Source organism: Trichosurus vulpecula, chromosome 2 (assembly GCF_011100635.1).
Source record: "Trichosurus vulpecula isolate mTriVul1 chromosome 2, mTriVul1.pri, whole genome shotgun sequence".
In the NCBI taxonomy this organism is placed as follows: Eukaryota; Metazoa; Chordata; class Mammalia; order Diprotodontia; family Phalangeridae; genus Trichosurus; species Trichosurus vulpecula.
The window spans coordinates 268,922,325-268,938,800 of NC_050574.1; the positions used below are offsets into that span (position 1 = coordinate 268,922,325).

Here is a 16,476-nt window from a genome sequence, read left to right on the forward strand (position 1 = left end):
TACTGACTGGACAAGGCCCTCGGTGAGCAGGCTGGCGCAACCTCCTCTGTGAGATCAGAAATCGTTTTATTATTCCTAATAGACGTCTGTCTCGTCTCGTCTCAGCAAGCAGAACACTCATGTGGACTCCAGAACCTTCACTTGCTTCCTGGGTCTTGTAACTGTTCTATTTCTATGCTTTCCTTTCCTACCTGAACAGCATCATCTGTGCTCTGTTTTTTGCCCATTTCTCCCTACACACAGGCTTCAAAATATCTTATTCCTATTGATTCTATCAATCAGAAAAGCATTGCCAGAGGTCAGCTCATGCCTTCCCTTGCCTCCAAGCAGTACCAGCTCTGATCCATCTTGGTCAGATGAGTGCAAGTGGGGATTTCAAATGGGCCTTCTTATGAAATACCTCCAGACAATAACATACACATCACTGGGATCCTAATTGTAATGTCTTACAGCCCAACTGTTGCGGCTAAGTTCCTACCTGTGGCATCACCCTTGTGGTTCCCTACCTCCTTGGAGAGGGATGCTGAATATTAACCGTGCCCTTGATGGGCTAGTGCTATGTGTGGCAGCCCCTGGCATGCCTTTTTCCTTTGTAACTCTTCTTCTCTGTTTCTCACAGGCACTGGAGGTGGAATGAAATTGCACTTTAATCTCTCTTTACTCTCCTGCCAACTTGCCCAGGCTGGATCCTGCATCCTGCCTTATTTTAAGTGAACGTGTCTGTGTGGTTGGGGGAACAGGCTAATTCTTCTCTCCTTGTTTACATGTTAATGCTCTGATTTTGAGAGGCAGTTCTCACCAGAAAATCAGGAGAGCTTTTGTTCCCACTGTTTGCCATTGGTGGGCAAGCGGGGCCGTGTAGAACAAAAAGAAATCCTGTGTTCACAACACTGGAAGTGTGTGAACATAGGCTGTAGGGCATTAATGTAGAAGTATCAGGGAGAAGGTTGGATTAGATGACCTCTAAAGTTCCTTCTACCTCTAAGATTCCTGGATGCTTGATGTAATGCTCTATGTAATTCCACAGCTGACCTGCTTGTGGTCCGTATGTATACACAAACACTTGGGACTACAAAGAAGCAGAGATCACATGGTTAATCCCTGTCTCTAAATCATACAGGATGATGGAGACACTCTCCTGTTCTCAAACTTCCAGGAAAGAAGCCTATCAAGAAGTCCTTCCTAGAGTCTAAACCAGACTCTGTTTGCAGCAAAACAATTTAAGCATGACATGTTCTTCTAAGTGTTAAGCTGTAGAATTAGCAAATTGTTTGACTCAGAGTGGGACATTGGCTATGGATTCTAAGATTGCTCCTTGACTTACTTAGGGCTTTCTAATAGACCTCCTATGTGACTTTGGGATTAAACATTCTGGGTCTCAGCTTCCTCACCTGTAAAATGAAGCTGTTGGGCTAGATTCAGTTCAACAAACCATTAGACTAGGAGCTCCTTGAGGGTAGGGACCGTTTTTGTCTTTCTTTGCATCCCCCAGACTAAGCAATAGGTAGGCAATAGGGAAGAGGAATGATAAAACCAGAGCCACCATGTAATTCTACTCCTTCTTAACCTTTTTGATGCCATGGACCCCTCTGGCAACTTGGTGAAGCCTATGGATCCCTTCTCAGAATAAAGTTCTTAAATGTATTAAATAACATATATAGGATTATGAAGGAAATAGTTTACAAAATATCAGGAACACCAATTTGCAGACCCTAGGCCATACTCTAGATGATCTCTAAGCTACCTGTTAGCTCAAAGATTTTGTAATTCTAAGTCATTTTCACCTGTTACATCCTAGTTCTCTACCTTGAAATTGGCCTAGAAAGTTGAAGATTCATTCGTTGTTTCATTCAACAAACATTTGCCAATGGTTTCTCTGTCGAGAGTACCATGCTAGGTGCTGAGGAAATAAAAGCTTAGATAAAGCATGCTCTTTGCCTTTGTACAGCTGTCTAGTAGTGGGAAGGGACACATATGTGGAAAGCTACGAGAAACATTATTACATTAAAAGCGTGTTAAAAAGAGTCACAAAATACAGGGCTAAGTGAGGTCTGAGAGGAAGGGTTGTTACTGATTTGAGGGACTAGAGAAAGCTTCTCAGAAAAGAATGTGAATGCCCAATACCAGAAAACTAACAATAAAAAGGAGATCTATTCATAACTCTGAAAAACTGGAAAATATCCTCCATGGCTTGTGACATTTACCTGGACACATTTGATTCCCTTCCCAGATTTATATTGGAATACAAAGTTTAAGAATGATTGGATTTGAGGACTAGAATAGACCATTTATTTTATTATTCATGACATCTCTGTAGCTCTCTTAGACTTCCAGAGAATGCACATTCCACTAAGATTACCCCATTTCAGTAATTTGGTCAGGAAGTTCTTCCTAGAGTTTAACCTAAACCCTTATAACTGCTATTTAAGGATCTATTGGGTTTTGAGGATCTCAAAAGATCTACATTTCCCAAAATATTAGAACCCAGTGGCTTTCTTTGGCTCCTTACTTTTACTCCCCCTACTACCTAGCTCCTGAGCCATAGTCAGTCATAGTTCACCAACACTAATTAATAGTACTCTCAGTGAAGAATGGATGAAGTGTGAAAATGTCTTACCAGATTAGTGAAGATGTATGTGTAATAGGCTGATACCATCCCCAGTTCAGCTGCCTGAAAAAAAAAGAAGAGAGATTTAGAGGGGGGGAAACGCACTGGAGAGTGACTGTATCTGCAATGTCTAAATCCTTGCCACTCTCTCTGAGGGGTCTACCCTCTTCAGTACCTTGGAGAGTGGAAAATCTTGACTCTGCTCCAGCTCTTGCCTATGGCCAGGGGGATGGAGAAGAGAACAGAACCCTCCAGGGCACCTTTTTTCCCTCTCTTCTTTCTTTTCTGATCTTTTTGTCCCTGATCAACCTTTCCTGTCAAGGTACCTGGATATGAGGCTGACAGGTGCTATAGAAACAGACAAGTAGATTAGATAAATAATGAGTCCCTTTCTCCCCAGTGCCCATGCCTCTTTCTGACTGCATGGAAGGCTCTTACCATGTATCTGTCACCCCAAAGCCACTGAGGGACCACTGAAGCCAGTGTTCTTACAATGTATGCTTACAGAGAAAATATGTTCCTCTACCAGGAAAAGACACAGGGAGGAAAAAAGATTCATTGGGAAAAAAAGATAGAAGCACAAGAAATAAAAATTAAATAGTATAAAGAGGGTCAGAGGCCAAGACACTTGTGTTCTAGTGCCAGCTCTGCCACTAATTAGCTGTCACCTTAGATAAGCCACTTCCCCTCCATGTGCCTAGGTTTCTTCATTCATAAGGTTCTCACCTTACCAGACTAGATTGGACTAGAGGGCTTTTAATGGCCGAAACAATTCTAGAACTCAAGATGCTTTGACTTGGGTCCTTGTGACCCCTCTCTGATAAAACTTTTGTTGGGGGGGGCGGGTTTGTTGCCCGCCACTACCCCAGGAATACATGAGCCTAACTAGAGAAGGGAGGGTATAGCCCAAATGGTTAAAACCCACTGTGTGAAATCTACCATTCTAAAGACAAAAGACAAGAGATCCTGAGTTTTTAAAGACTCGGATTCTGAGTAAACAAGAACTTTGTAGCTGAAGCAGCTGCTCAATAAGGTAAGGGATTACTCTGCAAATCCTTTTGAATTCAAGAGGCAGCAATTGTGCTGCCAAGCCCCCAAACAATCACAGGGCATGGGCATTATGAAACCAGGAACCCAACAACCTCTCTTTCCCTAGATTGCCCTGCCTAAGGTAGATCTGTCCCTGATCCATTATCTACTGGAAAGAATTTGGGATTCAGAGTCCAGATCAGGCTGCTTGCTACCTGTTTGACCTTGTTTCAATGCCATCCACATTTCTGGGCTTACATTTTTCTCATTTGTAAAATGAGAGGGGAGACTCAATTATCTCTAAGGTCCCACTCCTGTCTGTATTCCAGGTAAAGAGCTTTGGGTCACTGCATTCTGCACTGCCCCCTCCAAGGAGCTCGATGCAGTGATGTCACTAGAGTCTGGCTATCAGCAATTGAAGCCTTGTGGAAAGGGAAGAGTCTTGCAGCCTTGCTGTGATGAAAGTCCCACATGCTTGCTCCTAATGGGAGCCTTTACAAGACATTCAGTCTGACTGAAGGACATACTACCAACAGCCTGGAGGGACCCTTCCCCTCTCCCTGCTCAATCCCAATTTAACCACCAGGTTTCCTAACAATGACTACAACAGATACGGTTTCCTCACATGTAATATTCCCTCAGTAGCATATAGGGGCAGCTATGTGGGGTAGTAGATAGAGTGCTGGGCTTGGCATCAGGGAGACTCATCTTCCTGAGTTCAAATATAGCCTCAGACATTTACTAGCTGTATGAGCTTGGGTAAGTCATTTAACCTTGTTTGCCTCAGTTCCTCATCTGTAAAATAAGCTGGGGAAGCAAATGGAAAACTATGCCAGTATCTTTGCCAAGAAAACCATAGATGGGGTCACAATGACTGAAACAACATAATGACAAGAAAAAGAATGCCAGCCCTTTGAGGAAGTAGTTGCCTCCCCCTTATTTTAGAAATTAAGGAAACTGAGGTACAGAGAGGTTAAGTGATTTTTCCCAGGGTCACACAGCTAATAAGTGCCTTAGATGGTATTTGAACCCACAGGTTTTTCTTATTCCAAGTCCAGATTTTCCTTTGTATGCCCAATGTCAAGCCTAGTGCCTTGTATACAACAGATGTACATTGGATTAGATCAGTCTAGCTCTACAAAGTGTGACTATTCAAGAATGAGGCAGGCTACCCCACACAGGGCTCCTTCTCAGGGAAAATAGCCGGTCTACCAATTGCCACTGAATTAAAACTGTGCTAGGACTGGGAGGGAAACCACCCTACAGAGCATGCCAGCATGAGAGGCCTAAACTTAAGGAACTGAGACAAGGATGGGTTCCAGGCTGTAGATGATGCTTTCGGCTTTGCCCCCACTAAGCACTCTGTGCAGGGTCCCCCTCCAACTAGGTTCTACTTGTGGATTTCGTTAAGCCTTGATGTTTTTACTGATCATGGCAAGTGAAGGTCCTGGAGATGAGAGAGGAAGGAGCAAAAGAAAAGCCTGCATTTAGGTGTGTGTGTGTGTGTGTGTGTGGACATGCACATGTGTAAGCCTTGGAAAAGCACTGTTTTGGAGCAGTAGAAAATTACTATAGCAACGGGCTGAAGGGATAGCCCTCAGTAAGGAGAAAACTCATTCAAATCTCTTATTAACTCCAAGACAAAAAAATGTGGGCGAGGGAGTGGGTGAGGGGAGAATAGAAAGGGGAGACAATAATCTCAGTGTCTGTCTGGCTTCTCATCTCATCAAAAGGTAAATAGGAATCAAGTCGCCAGGCAAAAGATAGTAAGGTGCACTTAAATGTAAAATTAAAATGGCATTAGGGTGGGCCAGTGAGCCCTGGAAAGGCTTGGCCATAGTGTCAGCCTTCTCTAGCATCTATCTGCCACTAGCACCTCGCTTGAGATCCAGGAAGGCTTCAAAGAGAACTGTCTGCCTTGCTCTCAAGTCTCTTCTCAACTGTACAACCAAATACACCCCATTCAGCACTGGACACTGTCCTTCCCTTGGGTTCTATCCCCTCCTTTCCTGTTAGATGGATTCTAAATCTATGGTCTATGCAGCACCTAGGTGGTACAGAGGATAGGTTACTGGACCTAGAATCAGGAAGATTCATCTTTATGAGTTCAAATCTAGCCTCAAACACTTACTAACTGTGAACCCTGGGCAAATCACTTAACCCTGTTTGCCTCAATTTCCTCATCTATAAAATGAGCTGAAGAAGGAAACGGTAAACCAGTCTAGTAACTCTGCCAAGGAAACACCAAATGCAGTCACAATGAGTGAGACAGGGCTGAACAACAACAGATCTATGACCTTATGATTGATTCTATGACTCCCCAGGTCAGAGGGCCAGAAAAGAACTGCTTTCTGGGAGAGAAATGCTATTCATAATTGCTCCAACATCTACTATGCCCTTGGCTTAGGAATGGCAAACTTGGAGTCTTTTCTACAAGGTGTCTCAAAAGTCTGACTTTTGTCTTTTTGTCCTGTGTTATACTCAGAGTGGGCAGCTAGGTGGCCCAGTGGATAGAGCGTCAGGCCTGGAGACAAGAAGACTCCTCTTCCTGAGTCAAATCTGGCCTCAGACACTTACTAGCTGTGTGACCCACAGCAAGTCACTTAACGCTGTTTCCCTTAGCTTTGTCTTCTGTAAAATGAGCTGGAGAAGGAAATGGCAAAGCACTCCAGTATCTTTGCCAAGAAAACTCCAATAGGGTCATGAAGAGTTGGACATGATTGAAAATGACTAAACATATGAACATGCCCAGAGAAGACTCTGGCTCTTGGTCATGGCTGTAAGGCAATGGAGAGGGAAAGGTTTGTTTCCTGAACAGGCAAGGGTTAGACAAGAGGGTCTCCAAGGTCTCTTCTAATTCTGGGATTCTGAGTGACCCTGGGAATCTGCTTCAACCTGCTCCAATATCCCCCACAGATGATTCACTTCCTTCTGCCTACAAACCATCACACAGGCCATGCTTGTTTTATTCCTCCTTATCATTTTCTCTACTAAACTATGTCTTCACTCTCCCTCCCCTCCCAACTCTCTCTCTCTCTGTCTCTGTATCTCTGTCTCTGTCTCTCTGTCTCTCTCTCTCTCTCTGTGTCTGTCTATGTCTCTCTATGTGTCTCTGTCTCTGTCTCTCTGTCTCTGTCTCCCCTCTCTCTATCTCTCTGTCTCTGTCTCTGTCTCTGTCTCTCTCTCTCTCTCTCTCTCTCTCTCTCGTCCAAGTCAAAATTACACTTCTTCTAAGAAGTCTTAATTGCCTGTTACACAGATTTGATGGTTCTGAATAGCCATTCATTTGGGTTTTGTCCATTTGTAGGTCCAAACTATAACTTGTATAACTGTAACTAGACTTGGAATGGAAGGACCTGGGTTCAAACCCTAGCTCTGTCCCTTACTGCTCATGTAACACTAAGCAAGTCATTTTAACCTCCTTGGGCCTCAGTTTCCTCATCTGTAAAAGGAAGCTCCCTTCCAACCCTAAATTTATAATGCTATGATCCTTTAGACCAGGAAACCTGCTTTCACCTTCCTCAATACTTTTTTTTATTTTTAGTTAGGAAATCTGAGTTCAAATTCTCGCTCTGCCACTTGCTGACCTTGAGAACTTGGGTATGTCTTAGCTTCAGTTTCATAAGTAAAATGGGTTTATAATAATACTTTCACTTTCTATATGGAAAGCATTTAGTAAACTATAAAGCATCATATAAATGAAAAATCATCATTATCATCCAGCTGGCATTTGAATAAGAGTGGGGAAGGAGGGAGACAGAAGGATGAGGGGGATTCAATGTATGCAGTGGGATGATTCTAGGGGGATATCACTGGGAGGCAGCCATGAGAGCAAATGCTGGTGAAAAAAAGACTTCCCTCTTGGACCCTATGTCTTTATTTCACATTTCCAACTCCCTACCTTCAGGAGGATGGTGTGAGACATGGAGGCATTGGCATGGATGATGATGGTGGCTGTCTTGTCATCTCGGATCTCCTTGAGGAGTGGGGTAGGATCCCGGCTGTCATCCAGCATCCTGACGGAGAGTGTGTCCTTGGAGATAAGGAATTGTCTGAGCAGCTTCTCCAGGTTTAAAAGGCCTGAGAGAGAAGAGAGCAGAGACCCTCTGAGCACCTATAGGACTGACTCAGGAGACTGTGCAACAGAGTGAAAATCCTCATCTACGAGCCCAAAGTCTTTTGCTAAACTTTTCTATGTAACCTTAGGTAACATTTATACTTTCTGAAAAGACTGGTCTCAGTCTTATTCCTACCCACTGTGGATGTGGTGTGGTTAAAGGGGAAAATGGAGTTTCTTTAGGTCACCCTGACCACCACACCTTCTTGTTCCCATTCCCACCCTTCCATCAATCCTCTACTTCCAGGAAGAAACGTATCAGAGACCCAAGACACTGGCTAACTCCCACCAGGCCAAGTGTCTGTCAAAACCTTTGAGTTATTGCATGAAGACAAAGTGTGTTTATAGTTATTAAAAACACAAGCTTTGAACTGTACTCCAGCAGAAAACCAATTTGGGACTTAGGAAAAAAAAGTTTTCTCAGGCTAAGGGCCCTCTCATGCTCCTGGACACCCAGATACTGGGATCAAGTGGGTCCAGGCTCCTTCTCCTTTCTTAGCCAGGAGTGTGTGAATGCGTTTGTGTGTGTGTATGTATATGGTGTAGATTGTCAGTGAAATGAGTTCCCTAGGTTATTTTGGAAAAGGAATTAGAGACATTGAATTGTCTATAGAAACCAAGAGAATGATGGATAATTTTTTTCCCAACTGATCCCTATGATTTGAAAGACCGTATGGTATAGAATAAAGCACAATGGATTTAGACTCAGAGGATCTGGGGTCAAGTCTGGGCTCTGTTGATGACTAATTATATGTCCTTGAGCAAAACACGTAAACTCTTTAGGCCCCATTTGGAAGTAAGATAATTAAACTAGTCTTTAAGGTCCCTACTTCTGAGATAAACCAAGACCATGTGTACAAACAAACACATACACATAAATACTGGGGAGGGGGAGGCATCCTATGAGCCCCCCACCTCCTTCTTCCCTCTGCACCCCCCCAAGTCCAAATATGCTAAGGGAATCTACAGGCTCAAGTAGAGCTACCATAAATATATGTGATCATAGTTGAAAGGGATCTCAGTGGTCATCTAGTCCAACCTGATCACTTTGCAGAAGAGGAATCCGAGGCCTAAAGTGGTTAAATGACTTGCCCAAGGTCCTACACATAATAAGTGATAGAAGCAAGATTGGAACCCAATTGATTCTATTACAAGATTTTTGTTGTTTAGTCATTTTCAGTTGTGTCTGATTCTTCATGACCCCATTTGGGGTTTTCTTGGCAGAAATATTGGAGTGTTTTGCCATTTCCTTCTCCAGCTCATTTTACAGATAAGGAAATTGAGGCAAACAGGGTTAAGTGAATTACTCAGGGTCACAGAGCTAGTGAGTGTCTAAGGTTAGATTTTAACTCAGGTCTTTCTGACTCTAGGCCCAGGGCTCTATCCACTGTGCCAACTATCTGCCCCATATTCCAAGCTATCTTGCCTATAAGATTCTTAAGAAAGGAAAGACCTAGAGCTATGAATTGATGATGGCCCCGCTGGCCTAAAGCATCCTGACTGGTTTCCTAAGAATATGCTGTCACTCCTGTTTCTAGCTTGGCCCTTAGGGATATGAGCACAGTAGGACATCTCTGATTCTCAGAGGCCCAGATGCCCAGGAGGCTGCACTCTGTGATTTATCCATTCCTAATGCCAAGGTCCAAGAGGACACCACAACTGCAAACATTACAAGACACTAGGGGAAGAGATTCCCTGCCTAGAGTAGAGAGGGGTAGAGCATATGTCCTTGGGAAGACTGGGATTTTCTTCACTTTCCAATGAGGAAAAGAGAGGAGCAGAATGCTGAACTAAGTGACTTAAGCAGCATAATACCGCCTCCTCCAGAAAGCTCATCCTCTCTCATGTGGCCATCATAAAATCCTTTTTCCATAACCCTAGAAGCTGGGGAAAGGAAAGAATGCATTTAGAGAGGGAAACAGGAGGCCTTCAGTGGGGTCATGTTATTTTAAAAATTTCTTCCAAGGCAATCCAGATATATGTATTACAAACAAAGGTCTTGGTCTTTTCCCCCCTTCTTCAAGAGAAACCTACCTAAGAGTTTCAGATAGCCAGAAAGAGAGGAGAGAGGAAGAAGAGTGAAGGAACCTATAACCCCACCTGAGTTCTCTTGTCTATCAAGTCTTCAAAGACAGTGACAATGATACTTGTGGTACTTTTTGCCAGGAAGGCTAAAAGCTCATTTCTGAGTGAAAGGAGACAACATTATCTGGCGTAAGATAATGTAAGAATCTGGAGAGCCAGGTTCGAATCATATACCATATTGCTGGGTGGCCTAAGGCAAATTAGTTTCCCTCTCTGGGCCTTGGTTTGCCCCATTCATAGATTGTAAAGAATATCCAGATCTTTCTCATGGTTCATTTCATTGGTTATAGTTCTTCTTTCCAACTTGATTAATGGTAAAATAAATTTAATTTGAAGGTATATGTAGAACTTATATCAGATTACATGTTGCCTTGGGTGGGGAGGGGGAGGAGAGGGAGGGGAGGAAAATTTGGAATTCAAAAACTTGTGGAACTGAGTGTTGTAAACTAAAAAAAAAATTAATTAATTTTTTAAAAAGAATATTCAGGAATAAGGTGAAGAATAAAAAAAACCATCTGGATCCTTATGTAGATTTAGACAATGGCTTAATTGCTTAGTATGTGCTTACTCTGCAATGAATAAAATGAATTATGCAAAAAAAGCCATCTGGTTAGTCATCTGATCACTGTACACAGAAAGCGTTCTATAATGGTAGGACCCACCTCCAACGACGAGACCCACTGGCAGAACCAAGAGCTGCTAGCTCATAAACATCTTCATGCAAACAGTTGCTGCTCAGCCTGGCTACTTTCTAAGAAAGTAATGGTGATCTCCATTAACTTTCTAACTTTATCTCATATTACTCACTTCCACATATGCTGTGTTCCAACCAAACTGTACAATGAGACAAATTCTTGCTCTTGTTCATACTGTTCCCCTAGCCTTGCAATGTCCTTTCCAAGCTTTGTGGGCTGAATTCCTGTCCCATCCTTTAGGGTTCAGCTGCCACCTCTTCCATGAAGCCTTCCCAGATTCTTCAGATCTCATAGAGCACTTTGCTCTGATGGGGTGCTTATGCTTGGACCCTAATTCTAACAGTCTCTGCTTGTGTGCCTGTGCCTGAACACCAGTTCTAAAACATATTCTGGCCCTAGCAGTTTCTCTCTAGCTAAAGGGCACCATGTCCCAGCAATACACTTATCTCTGCTCCTTCCTCAGTAAGCAGCTGTGCCTATCTACAGACTGATTCCCAAATGCTGATAATTGACTGTACACTGAGTCATGACCATATTTGCTACTTACTGACCTTTCTAATACGTATCCTAGACATAGTGTTTTGTCTAACAAGACATTAGATGAGAAGCTACATAGAGATTGCTTGTTAGCCCTGACTGATAGTTAACTTAGTGATGTTTCACAGTCAAAACCACACCCCCTAGTAGCCCCACATTGGGCTGTTTCCCAGTGAACTCTGGGTAATACCCCTACACAGTAGACACAAAAAGTGCATGTTCCTTTATGAACTGACCACCCCTTAACCACTCTCTAATCCCACCTCAAAACATCTAATTGACATGTTTCACCCCTAAATCTCTTACAAAAGCTCTCCCTGAACCCCTCTAAGGTTGCAGGTTCCCTAAGAATTCTTGTCCACTGTAAAGCGTAATAAATCTTTGCCAACTTGACTTAGAGAATGCTTGAGATTGTGAATTCATTCTGGATGGCCCTGACCCTCTCCAGTACTCGGGTCCTTGAGGGGCACTCCCCAACAAATGGGAACTCCAGTCTTGGGAACTTTAGTTTTGAGATCCCTGAATCCCTGGTTTTTCCCCCTCAACAGCTCCTCTATTATGCATTTACTAGTATCTGCTTTACATGTCTTGGCTATGCCTTGATGTGCTTCTATGTGTACATGTTGTTGCCCCTGTTAGACTGTAAGCTCCCCAAGCACAGGGACTATTCACTTATGTCTTTGTATCCCCAGTTCCTAGAACAATGTTTAGCACTGTGTTAGGACCATAGCAAGTGTTAATAAATGTTTGCTTGCTTGATTACCATGTATTATTTTGTATAATAGTTAACTGTATTTGCCGTATGATCCTACTAGACTGTAAACTCCAGGAGACCAAGACCTGTGTTTTATTTAAACTACGTCCTAGCACAGAACTATGTACACAGTAGGCACTCTTAAGAAGGTGATGCGTTGAATTGAATCATATCTCTTTAGTGGGTGAGCTGAGATGTTCACTGAGGGAAACTCCATGTCAAAGTCAAATCCCAGTGATCCCAGAGTGATGGCTCAGAAAATTTTTCCAGTCTGGCTGGGAATGAAGCCAAATCCCCGGGGATTCTCCAGAAAGGCAACAAAATTCAGCAGAATGAGATAAGGAAGCTTGAGGAATGACAGCTGGATTATGTGATATGAGGAAGCCCTAGACAACACAGCCCAGAGACATTTTGTCCCTGGGAAAGAACGTACCCGGAATGCCAGGTAAGCTACCCAAGAGGCTCGTTTTCTATGTATTTCTAACACCTTCCTCACCCCATTGCCTGGGGCCTCAGAGGCCATGAGAAGGAGCAGGGTTCAGGGACACTTCAGGAGAGTTATTAGAGTTTATGCCTAGAACCATCCACTCAAAACAGGCAGCCCCACTGAGGGTGTTCAAAGAAGTAGCAATGGAAAGGCATGAAAGGGAAGGCGTGATATAGATGAGGAATCAGGACACCTAAGTTATAGTCCTAGGCTTGCTACAAATTACCTGTATGACCTGAAGCTTAACCTCCCTCTGAGTTTTGGTTTCTCATCCATAAAATGAAACTCAAGCATTCATTAAATAGCTACTATGTGCTAGACACTGTCGCTAATCGCTAGAGATACAGAAACAAAAACAGTTTCTATCCGCAAGGAGCTCACGTTCTTCTAGGGCTGGGGAAGAGGAGGGAGTAGGAAATAACATGGACACAGATAAATAAAGGTAAAATACATACATACATACATATATATGTATGTATGTATATGTATATGTGTGTGTGTATATACATACATATATCTATATATATATATATATATATATATATATATATATATATGTAGTAAACACCTCCCTGTTAGAGTATAAGCTACTTGAAGGCAGGGGCTATTTCACTTATGTCTGTGTATCTCTACTTCCTAGCACAGTGGTTATCACCATGCTAGAACCATAGCGGGGCAGCTAGGCGATAGAGCAGATAGAGCATCAGGCCTAGAGTCAGGAAGACTCCTGTTCCCAAGTTCAAATCTGGCCTCAGACACTTACTGGCTGTGTGACCCTGGGCAAGTCACTTCACCCTGCTTGCCTCAGTTTCCTCATCTGTAAAATGAGCTGCAGAAAGGAAATGGCAAGATGCTCCAGGATCTCTGCTAAGAAAACCCAAAATGATATCATGAAGAGTTAGACATAACTGAAAAATGAATGAACAACAACAGAAGAATCATAGCAAATGTTTAACAAATGCTTCCTCGATCAATGATTGTGATCATGTATTAGTTTGTATAATCGTTCATTGGAAGGGGTGCTAACAACTAGGGGATCTGGAAAGGCCTCAGGTAAGAGGCAGGCCTTGAGCTACACCTTGAAGGCACTTAGGAATCTAAGAGGCAGAAGTGAGGAGGGAAGGCCTGGAGGGTAGACTCTACAAGGGCCCAGCAGCGGGAGATTAGCCCAGTTTAGCTGGAAAATAATGTGAGAGGGGATAATATAAAATCAGATTGGAATGATAGATTGATGCTTGATTGTAAAGGGCTTTAAATGCCAAGTGAAAGAGTTTAGATTTTATCCTGGAGGCAATAAAGAAACAATAAGGCAGTCATTAAAACTTCTTGAATGAGGGAGTGACTAGTCTTGAATACGGCAGTAATAAGTAACAAGTCTTGGTTACATTGGTCACATGTGTAGTGGACATGATTACTATCCCCCTCCACCTCCCCCAATACACTGCCACCTACCAGACTATCCTTCCCTTTGCATTGCTACCTGTCCAACTTTCAAGGCCCACTTCTAGGAAATCTCAGATGATAGGATCAAGGATTTAAAGTTAGGAAAGGACCTTGTGGATCATCTCGTTGTTCTACCTCAAACCAACATTTTCAGAAGAGGAAATGCAGGAAATGGAGGCAGAATTTGAACCCAGCTTCCCTGATGCTAAAGCCAGTCCTCTTCCTATTGGACCACATGGCCATTAGTGCATACTGGTTTCTGTACTCACATTCCAGCCATACAATCAAGCCTTTTTTATACTCTAATGTAGTGGCATTCTTCTCTCTGGATTTGGAGTCAAAGAACCTGGGTTTGAGTCCCAATTGTGACTCTTATGAATTACAGAGCTTTAGGCAAGTTCTAATCTCTCTGAGACTCAAATTCTTTTTTTTAAATTTTTTTATTTTTAGTTTACAACACTCAGTTCCACAAGTTTTTGAATTCCAAATTTTCTCTCCCTCCCTCTCCTCTCCTCTCCCCCGCAAGAAGGTATGTAGTCTGATATAGGTTCTACATATACCTTCACATTAAACTTATTTACACAATAGTCAAGTTGTAAAGAAGAATTATAACCAATGGAATGAACCATGAGAGAGAAGAAACAAAACCAAAAATGAAGGAAACAAAAGAGAGCAAATAGTTTGTGAGGCTCAAATTCTTATCTAAACAAATGGAGCTAATTATATGTCCCTAGCTAACTCTTAGAGTTGCTGATTTTGTAGTCCAGATATTGTTAGGGTAGCAGAGTGACAAAATTCCCACCCAGATTAGTGTTTCTCCTCCTCGTTGCTCACACTAGATTGATACACTAAAAAATCTCACCCCCTTTGAAATCTCTCCCTGCCCACAGGAGAAAGCTGGTAGTAAGTACCATGGTGGGAGAAGACGCCATCTCTACACTGAATTCACTTACATGAAGAGAGTTCTGGATCCCCATTCCAAGTAAGGATCAACCTTATTTAGAGATGTAGCTAGATGGCACAAAGGATAGAGAAATGGACCTGGAGTCAGGAGGATCTGAGTTCAAATGTGAACTCAGACACTTACTAGCTGTGTGACTCTGGGCAAGTTACTTAACCTCTATCTGCCTCAGTTTCTTCATCTATAAAATGAGGATCATAATAGTAGCTAGCTTCACAGTTTGGGGCATGAGAATTGAATAAGAATGGTTGTAAAGCACTTAGCACAGTGCCTGGCGCATAGTACGTGTTTAATAAATGGTTATTCTCTTCCCCCTTATGCTTGCATTTTCTCCCTCTGCTTACACTGAACACTCCATGAATGCAGGGACCATATCTTATCTAAATTTTATATCTCCCTAGAGCCTAGCATGATGTTCTGCTCATAGCAGACATTTATCCTAGGCTCATAAATTTAGAGCTGGAAGAAATCTTAGAGGTCCTCCAATCTAACCTTTGCTGTCTCTGTCTCTCTCTGTCTGTCTCTGTCTCTGTCTCTGTCTCTTTCTGTATCTCTCTCTCTCTCTCTCTCTCTCTCTCTCTCTCGAAATTGGGGCACTGAGAATTAATAACTTTCCTCTGGTCACATAATTAATAAACCTCAAAGATAAAATATGAACTCAGGTCTTCCTGTCCCCAAGCCCAGCATGCTACCCACTATGCCCCATTGCCTTGTGGTTAATATATGTATTGTTAAACTGTGTTAAATTGTAAACATTATAGTAAATATAATTTACTATATTATATTGTGATTTATTCTTCTCTGATTATTCCCTGTGCATGGGTCTTGTCATCCCAGGTAAACCATAGGCTCCATAAAGACAGGGTCTGTACTTCCTAATGCTCTGTATCTTTATAGAGCCCCACACTCTAGGCATACTATTTCATGAATTGATTTGAAATTGAATTGAGTTTAATTCAGTAGAACTGGATTCAACTTGTCAATCACAGTAATAGAGGGAGTGGAAAAGACCAAGCTTCTGGGATACAACTGGCCCAGATCTACACAGAACTATGACTTTCCCTTGGAAGCAACAATAGCCCCCAAGAATTGGTAAGAGGCTACTTCTTACCGGGAACATCAGAAGAAGGTTGATTTCATGTCATGTCATCTTGGAAGTTTTCATTAGTTCTATTATTACTTGTTGGAATTTCTTGTTTGCTTTTTAGTGGTTTAGAGACCAGTGAAGTTTCCATGAGTTGTTGGTGCTTAAGGCATCAAAAGCAACAGCTTCTCCTCTCTTTCTGCCTTGTCGCCTCCTTCCCAGCCCCACCCCAGCCCCACCAATCACAGGCAGCCTAGTTCCACCTCCAGAGTCTAATCCTTGCTTCATTCCTTCTTCTTCCTGGGCATTGGGTGAGTCTAGCAGAGCGGCTCAGGATGCAGCAGGAGGGATTCATCTGTGAAAGACTCAGCAGGCTACTTATTCTGGGGAGCAGGAGACAAGTTGTCTCCCAGGAACTGAAGAGGAACAGAGGAGTCCTAGCGATAAGTTCAGTTACTGAAGTAGGCAAATTAACTTATTACCTAGAGGGAGAGATTTCCAAGGACGAGAAGTTACTCTTCCCCCGTCTTATTCCAAACTATGCCCTCTTCCACCTTAAGCTGAAGCTAATACTGAAAATTGTGCCATTTCTTCAGCTGATGCCTTTGAGTCCTCCTAAAATGCAAATAACTCTCTGGGAGGGATGGCACATCAAATCTCATCAGTTACTTAGACC

The 16,476-nt window shown here is 42.7% G+C and overlaps 1 protein-coding gene across 1 annotated transcript in view; it reads right to left on the minus strand.

Annotated features, from left to right (window-relative positions):
• GRIK4 (glutamate ionotropic receptor kainate type subunit 4) overlaps window positions 1–16,476 on the minus strand; it is a 457,202-nt gene that overhangs the window by 261,325 nt on the left and 179,401 nt on the right. Inside the window, exons 5-6 of the mRNA XM_036745295.1 lie at window positions 7,539–7,717; window positions 2,618–2,671 (exon numbers count right to left, since the gene is read on the minus strand). Coding sequence (XP_036601190.1) covers window positions 2,618–2,671; window positions 7,539–7,717 — 233 coding nt within the window. The remainder of the gene's footprint in view (window positions 1–2,617; window positions 2,672–7,538; window positions 7,718–16,476) is intronic.